General features: G+C 48.4%; 1 protein-coding gene across 1 annotated transcript; it reads left to right on the top strand.

Moving 5' to 3' along the window:
• Positions 1-2,557: 2,557 nt before the first annotated feature.
• Positions 2,558-10,819, top strand: LOC103543083 (intelectin-2-like). The gene is made up of 8 exons (XM_070608236.1): positions 2,558-2,593; positions 3,864-3,921; positions 4,558-4,668; positions 6,271-6,524; positions 6,859-7,017; positions 7,415-7,539; positions 8,395-8,497; positions 10,576-10,819. Exons 1-8 carry the CDS (start codon positions 2,558-2,560, stop codon positions 10,726-10,728), a joined length of 999 nt encoding a protein of 332 aa, XP_070464337.1. The 3' UTR covers positions 10,729-10,819.
• The last annotated feature ends 2,020 nt before the right edge of the window (positions 10,820-12,839 follow it).

Raw genomic sequence — 12,839 nt, 5'->3', positions numbered from 1 at the left:
GAGGGAGAGGGAGAAGGAGATTGGCAACAGATGTTAACTCAGGTGCCAATCTTTAAAATAAAATTAAAAAATAAAAACCTTTGGCAGCTCCCCTTTGCCTACTCATTTAAGTCTAAACTCAACCCACAAGGACCTTCAATGACCTGGCTGCAACCCCCTCTGTTCTTCATGAAACCTATGACAGACAGCTTGGGGGGAAAGGGGGTATCTAAGGCCAATTTGTGTCACGTACACCAGCCACTAGGGGTTAAGGTTCCAGGGTCAAGCTATATTAGGCAAAGGTTTACTTAGAGAAGTCAGAAGCAACATCACAAAGGGGCAAGTTCAACAGATCAGGCAGAGAACCAGAAGTCAGACCTGTAGAAGCAGCAGCAGCAGCAAATTCAGGGGCAAGGCAAAGACACAAGCCATGTGTTTTAATCAGGATGGGCTCAGTTATGCTGCCCTAACAAGCAATGTTCAAACTTGAGCAGCTTAACACAACAGAGGTTTATCACTTGCTAATGCGAAGTTGGCTGCAGGTCTGGATGACTCTGCAAGGGAATTGTCTTCCATGGAATAATTTCACCATGAGGCCTTCTTGGCTGCAGAAGAGATGATACATCTGGAGGATTGCTCGGGCTTTTCTTTGCTTCTGCCTGGAAGTGAAATATGTCACTTTTGCTCACAGCCCATTGTCCGAAACTAGTCAAATGATCTTGCCTAAGTGCAAAAGGGCTGTTAAATGTGGGTGTGGTAGGTAGAATCCAAAGATGCTGCCCACAATCCCTCCCCTCCCTATACACGTGACTCATTCCTCCCATCAAGAAGTGCAGCCCATTTCCCTCCTCCCTCATGTGGGCTGGCATTGTGACCTCCTTTGACCAATAGAATGTAGCAGAAATGAGGTGGGTGTAGCCTAGCCCTTAAGAAGTGGCACCTTCTGTTTTTGTTCTCTTGGAACCCAGCCTCCATCTATAAGGAGGTCCAAGCTATCCTGCTGGAGAGACAGAGGGGCCGTGTGATGAGGCCCTGCAGGGTGAGATACCACATGGAGAGAGAGGCACATATGGCTAGCACAAACAAATATTTAATTTTAATTAATTTAAATTTAAAAATTGATCATATGTTGTTCCTGGGAAAAGTTTTAAGTATGTTTGGAACAACTTTTTCAACTGTAAATTTTATGAAATCTAAATGCAGATGAACAATTTCTGATGAAAATTTAGCATGCAAGCTGAGCCAAGCAGTGAATACTAAAGACACACTGAATTTTTTTTTTAAGATTTTATTTTTTCCTTTTTCTCCCCAAAGCCCCCCAGTGCATAGTTGCATGTTTTTAGTTGTGGGTCCTTCTAGTTGTGGCATATGGGGTGTCGCCTCAGCATGGCCTGATGAGTGGTGGGATGTCCGCGCCCAGGATCCAAACCGGTGAAACCCTGGGCCGCCAAAACAGAGTGCACGGACTTAACCACTAGACCACGGTGCCAGCCCCTAGACATTGAATTTTGAAGACTTAGAAGAAAAAAATTTTTATATCAACTACATGTTGAAATTATAATATGATGGTTACACACATATATTAAGGTTAATTTCACCTGTGTTTTTTTTTTTAATTTTTTTAGCATCATGCTTCTATTGGACAGTGCTGCTCTGTGGTACATCCAAAGGATGTTTAGCTGCTAAGGAAAGGGGCAGGAGTCTGGAGAATCCATTTGTCAGAAAGCATATGAAGATCTTGACGCTTCAGTGAATGCTTGGATGAGTGGAGCATTCCAGCTGGTCATTTAGTACCTCATGGAGTCAATTTCTTTCACTCGACTAATGCAGACTGAGGACCTACTACGTGCCAGGCACTTTGTGTAGTCCTGGGGATATGGTGATGACCCACACACAGTCCCTGTCCTCATGGAGAAGGAGAAAGGTATTAAGCAAATACCTATAGAAATACTCAAATAAAAGGATTCAGAAGCTTCCTGAGGAGGAACTCACACAGGTGTCCCAACTATGGTAGCTCAGGCTTCTATGCCAAAAGTCAATCAGAGTGTAGCATAGTGCCCTTCAAATGTATCCCCTATCCTCACCTTTTTAGCCTTCTGTCTGGGTCTAAGAGGGGGGAGGAAACCCTGAAAGGGCAGTTTCACTGAGGTCACTGGGGCACTGGGAAACCAGTCCTCCTTTGGCCCCATCATAGGAGAGGACAGGCATTTCCTTTCTTCAGCACCGAGCAGGATGGATGGCTCCTGCCCCTTGGACCACAAGGAGACAAGGTGCTGGAGGCCTGGGAGCGAGAGGAAGCAGTGCCCTGAACATCAGCAACTGGTCCCGGAGAGCAGGCCCAGCACCAGAGGCGGCAGGGCTGGCGAATCGTAGGCCCCATGGGGAGCCGGAGCCTTGGCAGTGGACAGTGCTGAAAGGTGCCAGCAGGCTGGGAGTGTGTGCAGAATGGAGAAATCCTCTTTGTTAGCACATGTAAGACACCGCCCAGGGAATAAGGACTTAGAAGAGGAGGGGAAGTTCCCGACAATAGGAGGAGATGAAAGCCAAGAAATTTCAGTGCCATGAACGCCAACGCAGCATGACCCCACGCTGGTGTACCCTAGGAAAGTACCAGGTACATTAAAAAGAGTCAATGATATGAAGTTGATAATTGTACTGTGGTTATGTATGAGAAAAATCCCTAGTCTTAGAAAACTCGCACTTATCTAGGAGTAAAGGGCCATGATGTATGTAACTTACCCTCAAATCATTCAGGAAAAAAATGTGTGTGTTGTGCACGAGTGTGTGTGTGTACAGAGAGAGTGCATAAATGATAAAGCAAATGGCATAAAATATTAACAATAGGTGAACCTAGTTAGAAGGCATATGTGTGTTTTTGTACAATTTTTATTTTTGCAATGTTCAGTAAATTTTAAATTATTCCTAAACAAAAAGTTCATAAAACAATGAAATTACAGTGTGATGCCTGTCCTCATTAGTGTAGGACAAAGCAGAGCAGTAGGTCAAGGAGAAAGCCATCAGCTTTACCTGGGGGTGGGGGTGTCAGGGGGGCTTCCCCGAGAGGCTTAAGCAGAGCTGAAGGATGATGTCCTGACAGGGATGCATGTGAGGCGCTGGAGCAGCTCATCGAGGTGGGAGGGGGGTAGGCGGGAGGGAAGAAGTGTAGGGTCCCACCTGTCCTGAGTGTCTGATTACCTAATAAACACTGCAGCCGCTCAGATGAAGCAGAGACCCCCTCCTCAGATGGTGAGTGTCACCTGTGTGACCCATGCTCCTCTGGCCAACCACACGCCCCTCTTACTCCCCAGATGGTGAGTGTCACCTGTGTGACCAATGCTCCTCTGGCCAACCAGGCACCCCTCTTACTCCCAGAGGCCCAGCCCAGGGACCTTCAAAGGGAAGCATGTCAGAGGGAGGGGCCAGCAGCCTGGGCAGGGCTGGGCAGGGCTTGCATAGTTTGGCTCTCCCCAAAAGGGCTCAGCACTTCACTTGAGTCAGGACCCTCTGCAGAGGCAGGGAGCTCTGAGTCTGCACCTGGCAGGGAACTCTCAGCTGTGGCATCTGTGAGGAAGGAAGGAGGGAGCTCTCTGTCCCAGTGAGGATTTCTGAGTCAGCGACAAGACCTGTGGGTGTGGGGAGCAAAGATGTGAGCTCAGGTCTGGTCTTGGCCTCAGGGATTGAGAGTTTCCAAGAAAGGAGCCCATGGCCCCTTAAGAACTTCTAGGATTGGGAAGGGATGGAGGCTATTCGGGGAGGTTCCAGAATGCCCAGAAGCCCATCACTTTCCATTTGCGGTTTCTTGACTCAGAAAGGACAGAGAGCAAGGATGAGAGGAAGGGAAAGGATGGTGCAGCCAGTGACTTGTGCATCTCCTTTCCCCTTAGGGGACAATGGCCAGATTCTGCTTCCTGCTGTTTGTCTCTGTGGCCACCAGAGGGTGGAGTGCAGTTAAGTGACTCAGGCGCAGCAGTTTCTTCAGCTCACCTCTCCTGTGCAGGGGAGTGAGGGGGTAGAGTTGGGCTGGATGCTGACATCCTGGGCCTGAAGGAGAGTCATGGAGATGCACAGAAGCCACATGTGGCAGCTGACTTGAGATGTGGCCTGGGTGCTGATTGCTGGCCTCTCCGGGTGTCTGATCTGAAGTAGTCACAGCGTTAGCTAAGTCATGTCCTGGGGCCCCACTCTGTGCCTGTGTGTGACTGTGAGGGGGCTCAGGAAGGGGACGGTAGGGACTGTGTCCCCTCCCGGCTACTCCTGCCCCTGTGGCCTTGGCCTCTGCATCTCCAAAGGGAGCTAGGTGGTCATGCTGTGTCCCGGAACATCCCCGTCTAGTCCCCATCCTCCCAATTCCATTCCTCACAACAGGTGTAATGATAGTTTTCAGTTTTGGTTAGTTGAGAAGAAGAATTCAGTGTTAAGCCTGTACGAGATCGTGGTCAGATAGTCTTAGCAGACGGAATCCTGGGTGCTCACAGCATAGTGACGAACTGGCGAAGTGGGCAGGGGCTGGGAGCTGATGCCAGGAAGGATGGTATCAGGCAACAGACTGTTAATGAGAATTATTCTCACATCCTCCAGCAGTGCCCCAGGCTCCTGAGATGTTCCGGGTGGACAAAACCTGTGCCTCCTCCCTTTCTTTCCTGCCTCGAAGCTGCAAGGAACTCAAAGAAAGTTGCAATAGAGCAGGTGGTGAGTAATAAACCAACCCAGCCTTCTCTCCTTGAAGACACTTTTTAGCTAAACAGAGCCCAGGCACGGAAATCAGGAGGAATGTACCCACCGCTGTCTGTTCTGGCTCCAGCTCCCACCCAAGGAGCTTTCCAGTGGGAATTTGGAGGCTTTGTGTCCCACCCAGTCACAGCAGGCATGATCTTCTGAGCACAGGGAGAAGGCAGTGTTCCTGGCGACACATGGGGTGGTGGCAAGAGCCATGATGAGTCTAAGATTTTCCTCTAGTTGTGAGCTAATGTTAGCCTTCCAGTTTCATGGGTGCTGGCAGGAAGCATGAGACTCCAGAAGCTGAGACGAAGACCTTTATTATTCACAGCAATAGCAGTAGCCAGAGTATCAGCATTTTCTCGTGCTGGTTCCCTGAGCCCCAGTTCCAACACGGTGATGTGAAGAGGGCCAGGAGACATCTGCACAGGTAGTGGTTTTGTCAAGCAGGCTGACAAGTGGACTGGTAAAGAAACAACAAGCCTTTTTTAGATCAGACAGTTTATTACTCACATAGACTGCAAAACCAAGATAGCAAAGATGTCACTTTCTCCCATCCCTTGGCCCACAGGACAGCACAGAAACGAAAGGGGCCGGATGACAATGTAACATGGGTAGTGAGGGACTCTGATGCAGAGGATCTGACCCAGGCTGCAGCTACTCAGTTTTGTCACCTGTAGCTGCATCCTAAGAGGCTGGGGTGGGCAGCAAGGCAAAAAGCCCCAGGCCTCATCAGAAGCTGGAGTCAAAGACAAACTGTCTCACGACAGCCTCCCTGCAAGATAGGGAGGTGGGTGAGCACCGACCTTGTAGCAGCCCCTACAAGCCTGCCAGGCTTCCGTGTTTCAGGAGGATGACAGGTGTTCTACCAGGGGTTAGGTCCACTGTGGTTAGGCCTTGCCCATGTGGCACATGTGGAGATGTGCAAAGTGACTGGGGTGGCACAATGGAGCCTTCTCCTCCAAGGCTGTGTACAGAAGAGGAACTCTGAGCTTCGGGAATCTGAATCTTACACAGTCACACGCCACATAACGATGTTTCAGTCAACAAGGGACAGCATAGACGATGGTGTCCCATAAGATTAGTACCACATAGCCTAGGTGTGTAGTAGGCTATATCATCTAGTTGGCATAGGGACACTATGTGATAGCACGAGGAAATCACCTAACGATGCATTTCTCAGAGCATATCCCCGTCATTTAGCGAGGCATGACTGTATAATGGTCAGTGGCCATGCCTGCCCTTTGCTCTGGGATGAACTTGATGTAAACTTGGGATGTGATAGGGTGCTGATTTCTGGCCTCTCCTGGCCAGAAGCAGGCACTATCCGGAAAGAGACACCATCTCTCTGTTCTGAGGCTGTTTGCTCTGCAATCTCTTTGAAAAGATAGTGTGGAACTAAGGCAAGCAGTGCCTCTGCTCACAGATGACCCAGAGAGAACTGTCTTCCCACAAATGACGAAGTGTGGGAGCCTTCAGAATACACTTCTGATTTCCCTGAATCTTTCTGGTTGTGGGTCCTGAGAAGGACCATGTGCTCCCAGACAGGGGGCTCTGGGCTGGTTCCCTCTGCAGATGGTGTGTATCTCCTCCGCACTAAGAATAGTGTCATCTACCAGACCTTCTGTGACATGACCTCTGGAGGTGGCGGCTGGACCCTGGTGGCCAGCGTGCACGAGAACAACATGCTGGGGAAGTGCACGGTGGGCGACCACTGGTCCAGTCAGCAGGGCAGCAGGGCAGACTACCCAGAGGGGGACGGCAACTGGGCCAATCACAACACCTTTGGGTCTGCAGAGGCGGCCACCAGCGATGACTACAAGCTTGGTGCCACTCACCACCCTCTTGGGAAAGGGTGAGGAGCTGAGTGTGGCTCGACCACACCGTGTAGAAGGGCGGGTTGGAAGATGGGGATGTGGAGACAGGGCTGGAGAAGAAAGACCTACTTCCAGGTCTTGAAGCACAGCTTCCTCCCAGCAAGGCCCTTAGGGACCTGGGTGGTGGGAGGCATCTTCATCTGCTGGAAGTAGGGGTGTCTGAGCGCTGCTGGCCACCTGCCCTCCTGGAGCCCAGAGCTCTCGGCTCCACTGAGGGCTGCGTGTGTGTGTTTGGTGCCTGTGGGACCTCCTGGCCTGGTCAGGCTCAATGTCTGTTGCTCTCCAGAACCCTGGCTACTATGACATCCAGGCCCAGGACCTGGGCACCTGGCATGTGCCCAAGAAGTCCCCCCTGCAGCAGTGGAGGAACAGCTCCCTGCTGAGGTACTGCACCAGGAATGGCTTCTTGGAGACTCTGGGACATAATTTGTTCGGCCTCTACCAGGTAACCAGGGCTGTTGGCTGGGGGGACCTTCCTCTGGTGAACAGAGAGCCAAGTGTTTGGGGTGAGAGGCAAGTCTTCTCTGTGCCCATGCATCACCGTGAGGTGCCTGTGCTTGGCCGCTTCTCCTACTCTGGGTCACTGTGAACTGCTGTGCTGCCTCTTTCAGGACCTCTGAGGCAGGCAAGGGGAGAGGCCTGTGGGAGAGGAGTGGAGAGGGAGAGCGGGAGAAGGCCAAGGGGCTTGGGGCTGTCAGAGAGACACAGCTCTGGGGAAAGAGGCGTGACTATGATGGAGACGGATTTCCGAATAATGACACGGGAAGGCATTAAATCCCCTACCTCTCAATATGACGGCATCTCTGCTGTCCTCACACAACCGCACTTTTGGGTCCCTGCAGAAATACCCAGTGAAGTATGGAGCAGGGAAGTGTTGGACTGACAATGGCCCAGCCGTCCCTGTGATCTACGACTTCGGTGATGCTCAGAAAACTGCGTCTTATTACTCACCACTTGGTCAGAGTGAGTGTCAGCTTCCTCAGCCTGGTCTTAAATCCTGCCCTGCCCTCTTGGGAAAAGTGTACATAAAACAAATAATAATTGCTAGCATTTCCTGAACACTTTACAATGCGCCAAGCTCTTTTCTAGGAACTTGACACAGTTTTGTGTCATTTCATCATCTTGAGAAAGGCTATGAAGTTAAAATTACTATTATCTCCATTTTACAGGATATAAACCAAGGCTGCTTAACCACCACCCTGTGTGGCCTGTTAGAACAGTCAAGAAAAGGTGGAGGCTAGTGTTCATAGGAGAGAAAAACTAGCAAAGTGATGAGAAAATTTTATTTTTGTTATGAAGGACAGCTATTAATTATCTTAAAGACATTTTTCAGCATAATAAAGGCACAGAAGTTAAGTCTTTGTTTGGAAAATAAAAGCCATTACTGTTGACGTTTGATATTTTACGAAGGCGGGTAATGGCAGTTAGGAAAACAAACACACAGTAATTGGATGAGAAGTGTGTCCACAGAAGCACATGGCCACATCTGATCATTGCTTGTCCTCCTGCACCTTTGGAGATCTTCTTGGTGATCCTCTGTGGAGTCTAATTTCTCCTGTAAGCCTCGGGCAGACAAGTGTCCTCTTGAGAGCCCCAGCCTCTGTCCTCTTGCCCCAGATGGACAGAGGTTCTCCCCTGGCCAAGTTCAGGGTCAGATGTCCCAGCCACAGGAAACACAGGTGCTGGGCTCCACCCCTACAGCTTGGAGGGTTGGGCTGTGACTTGAACTCTTGGCTTAGGGAATCCCTGGGCTGTTCAAAGGGAAGCTATTCCCAGTTCCTCCTTTGAACATTTGGCCCTTTCTCTGCTGCTTCTTTTCCAGGGAATTTGTTGCAGGATTCGCACAGTTCAGAGTGTTTAATAATGAGAAAGCAGTCAATGCCCTGTGTGCTGGGGTGAGAGTTACTGGCTGCAACACTGAGAACGTGAGTTTGGGGAGATCAAAGCGTGTGCACGTGTACATGTGGGGTGTGTTGATGTGTGTCTCTGTCACTTGCCTTTTTACTCTCTTGATGGTGTCTGGTGAACATAATCTATTTCAATGACGTTTTGTTTATCAAGATTTCCATGTATGGTTAGTACTTTAATGTTTTGTTTAAGAAGTATGTTTCTATGTTGAGGTCATGAAGATATTCTCCAATATTCATATTAACTTCCAGAAGCTTTCTGTTTTTGTTGTTTTCCCAGTGCCGGAGCAGAGAGCGCCATAGCTGTGGTGACTGCAGAGTATCTTTGAGGGACATCTTGTGACTGGGGGAGGAGGAGGAAGTCAGAGCCACAAGAAGAAGGGCGTTCACTTAGGGCCCTCTTGCCTGCCCAGCTGACAGTCTGAGAATGTGACCCCGAGATCACTCCATCTTCACTTTCCCCTCAGCCATCAGTTTGTCCATTTTTCAGTCACGATGAGGCAGCTGTGCCCTCATGGAAGGACCCCTAGATTGTGATCCAGAGGATAATACAGCTGTGGACCCTGGGAGTGCAGTGGGGGGTGCGTCTCTTTTCCTAGACAACCATTTCCTACACTGGCTTCCCTGGCTTCTTACACTGTGTTTTAGTGCATCTTTGCATATAACCTTCAGGCATTGATTCTTTCCTTAAAAATACAAGCATAGACTCGTGGTGAACACGATGCAGTCTATACAGAAACTGATAGATAATAATGTACACCTGAAATTTACACAGTGTTATAAGCCAGTATGACTTCAATAAAATAATTTAAGAAAATACAAGCAGAGAACACCTGCAGAGTGCTAGGTGTTAGAGGTGCACAGATGACATAGCCATCTTAAGGAGCTATGAGTGGGACAGAGATGGCGATCTCCCGTGGTCTGAACTGTGAGGGTAACGTAAACAAGGGGCTCTCAAACACGATAGAGGAGCTTCTAATTCTACTAATGGCACAGAGTTGATTCTCTAAGGAAGGTGACATTTGTGATGAATCTCCAAAGATGTATAGAGTTCGACAAGTAGGAAAGGGCAGAATAGTGCATTTTTAGCATGTATGACTACGATGCTCAAAATCATTGGCGTTTGAGAGGGCACGGTGTGCATATTGGGCAGAAGCAGGGGCTGATGAAGAAGATCCCTATAGGAACCAGGACCAGGAGGGACTTCACATTATGTCAAGGATTTAGATTTTATGTTGCAGGTGACGGGACTCAGAGAACTTTGAACAGAGGAGTGACGTGATCAGCTTTGGTTTTGCTAAGATGATGCATCGCAGTGTGGAGGACAAGGACTGAAGAGCAGGAGAATTAGGGGCCAGGAGACCGTGAGGCAGATGCAAAGGTCCAGATGCGACACACTAAGGTCCTGAGCCAAGGCTTTCTTGATGAGTTTGAATGAGCATGGATGGCTTCCAGGGATACGTAGGGGAAGGAATCATCAGTCCTTAATGAACAGATAAATATGGGCGGATGTTGAGTGAAGGAGACTAAAAAGACCTTAGGTGTTGGTTTTGGGTGACTGTGTACTATCAATTAAGACAGGTGGCAGGATGAGGAACAGATTCCTCAATCAGGGACAGTAAGAGACATCATTAGTTTTGTTTTGCTCAAGTGGGGTTTTAGATACCTGTGAGATATCCAGGTGGTGACACCCACGTGGTAGTTGGATATGAGGGTCTCAAGAATGAAACTATCTGGGCTGGCCTCAGAGATTAGGAGTATACTGATAGTATATGAGTATGCTAATAATGGCTGAAGTCATGGGAGAAGATGAGCCATAACAGGGAGAGTGAGATGTGGACTGAACCCTGAAGAGCATGTAGGGGATGGGCTGAGGAAGAGAGGCAGGCCAAGGGGCCTGAGAATGCATGTTCAGGAAGGTAGAAAGGAAGTCAGGAAGGAGAGTGATTTCAGAGTCCACAGAGGAGAGGCTTTCGTGGGAGGGAGTGGTCAAAGCCAAGTCAGATGAGAACCAAAGATTCCAGGGGACTTGGCCATTAAGATCTCAGAGCATCGGCAGCAAATCCCTCATTGTGTCTCTTCTCCTTGCTTCCCAGCACTGCATCGGTGGAGGAGGATTCTTCCCGGAGGGCAACCCCAGGCAGTGTGGGGATTTCTCCTCCTTTGATTGCGATGGATACGGAGCTCACACTGGTTACAGCTGCAGCCGGGAGATAACTGAGGCAGCCGTGCTCTTGTTCTACAGATGAGAGCTCTGTGGTGGGAGACCAGGAACCCGGATACTCCGAAGTGGAAAAGCTGGAACGCTAACAAGGAGGAGAGGAGAATAAATTACATCAATTTGTGGCTCCAGGTTTCTTTGAATTCTTTTTACAAATCACCTGAGACCTTGAGGAATATCTTAAAATAGTACCTATTATTCTGGTGAATATGAGTTTGTAATTTCAAGTCTCAGGGATCCCAGAACCCAAGTGCACCCCTCTGTCTAGGAGACCCGAGTTAGATTCACGGGCAGGGGAAATGTTTCCTGTTAATTCTTCCTTCCATACTGTTATCAGCTAATCAAATACAGCCCTCAATATAAACATTTTAAAGAAGAAAAGATGAGTATTATTTAGATTCAATAGAAAAAGAGGAAACAGAGGGCACAAGTACCCATTTCCTTACTTTCTCCTCCTTCCACAGTCAGGATACTCTCCCGAAAATGATTCTAGTACTTATTCCAACGTGTGTGTGTGCACGTGTGTGTGTTTCTATGCCACCAAGAAATTCTCCAGCATCAGCTGGGCATCCTAGAACTCAATTCAACTTTGGTACTATCTACTCAGAGATAGCATCAGATTCCACAGATTAAGGACTCAGTCCTCCCAAGAGTGCTGCCCCCTCCACTTTAGATGACAGTCACAAGACCAGATTGTCACCTGTACTTTTGACCAACTGGCTATAGATTGGAGGTTCCAAGGGCTCTCTCGAGGGGTTTGATTAATTTGCTAGAACAGCTCACAGATCTCAGAGGGACATTTCACTTACTAAATTACCAGTTTATTATAAAAGGATATAACTCAGGAAGAGCCAGAAGGAAGAGATGCATAGGGCAAGGTATGAGGAAAGAGCAAGGAGCTTCCATGCCCTATTCAGAACATGCCACTCTCCCCTCATCTCCATGTGTTCATCAACCTGGAAACTCTCCAGACTCCATCCTTTTGGGTTTTTATGGAGACTTCATTACAAAGGCATGATGATTAAATCATGGATGATTGATTCAACCTCCACTCCCACTCCTCTCCCTGACAATCAGAGGAGTGGGACTGAAAGTTCCAAACCTCCAATCATCAGGTGGCTTCTCCTGGCAACCAGCCCCCATTTCTAGGTGTGGTCCAAAAGTCACCTCATTAACATAACAAAAGACACCTTTGTTGCTCTGGTCACTTAGGAAATTCCCAGGGTTTGAAGAGCTCTATGCCAGAAACAGGATAAAGACTAAATTTATACTTGTAATACATCACAATACCCCACTCTGCAAAGGTGGATGTGACTGACAAGGTCTGGGCTCCCATCTTCAGTTGCATATTCAAAAGAGCCAAGGGTGCCAGTGAAGTCTCACTGTGTCATCTGTGCCAACAGGGTGCTGACAACAGCAGTCCTGCTTGTGAGCAGAGCTCAGACATTTTATATAGTTTTGCTCAAAATGCAAGTCTGATTCGAACACTCCCCACCTCCCATCACCATCCTTTTTCTCCTTTGCTGCCTGTGGACTAGAGCAACAGTTCTCAAATGGGGTGAGAGGTGAGAGAGATAGGGGTAATCTCGCCTCTCGGTAGGGCTGGATAGATTTAGCAAATAAAAATACAGATGTCCACTTGGATTTTAATTTCAGATAAACAATAACAATATTTTTACTATAAGTATGTCCTGTGCAGTATTTTCTCGGGTGCCCTATCCCCAGGGACCATTTGGCAATATCTGGGGACACTGGCATGTCTGAGAGGTGGTGTGGAGGATGACAGGAGCCATCTAGTGAGTAGAGGCAGGGATGCTGTGAGACGTCTGACACTACACAGGACGCCCTCCCCACAGCAAAGAATGATATGATCTGAGGTGTCAGCAGTGCTGCAGTGGAGAAATCCTGGATGAGAGGATTTTGTTTAAAATGTATAGCGTGAAAGTCCTGAGGCCCTGGCCGTTGGTAGCTGAAACCAAAGAAGAAAATTTTCAACGACGTGGTTAATTAAAAAAATAGACCCAATGTTTATTTGTTTTACATTTTTGTCCATTTCATTATTGGTGGATAGCACTCTAACACTTAAATACATTTAGATAATGCGCAGGTGACTGCCCTACTGCAGCATTGGTAAGTAGA

This window comes from Equus przewalskii, unplaced genomic scaffold (assembly GCF_037783145.1).
Source record: "Equus przewalskii isolate Varuska unplaced genomic scaffold, EquPr2 ChrUn-6, whole genome shotgun sequence".
Classification (NCBI taxonomy): Eukaryota; Metazoa; Chordata; class Mammalia; order Perissodactyla; family Equidae; genus Equus; species Equus przewalskii.
Note: the sequence above shows the minus strand (reverse complement) of the source record. Positions and strands in the feature narration are given on the sequence as shown.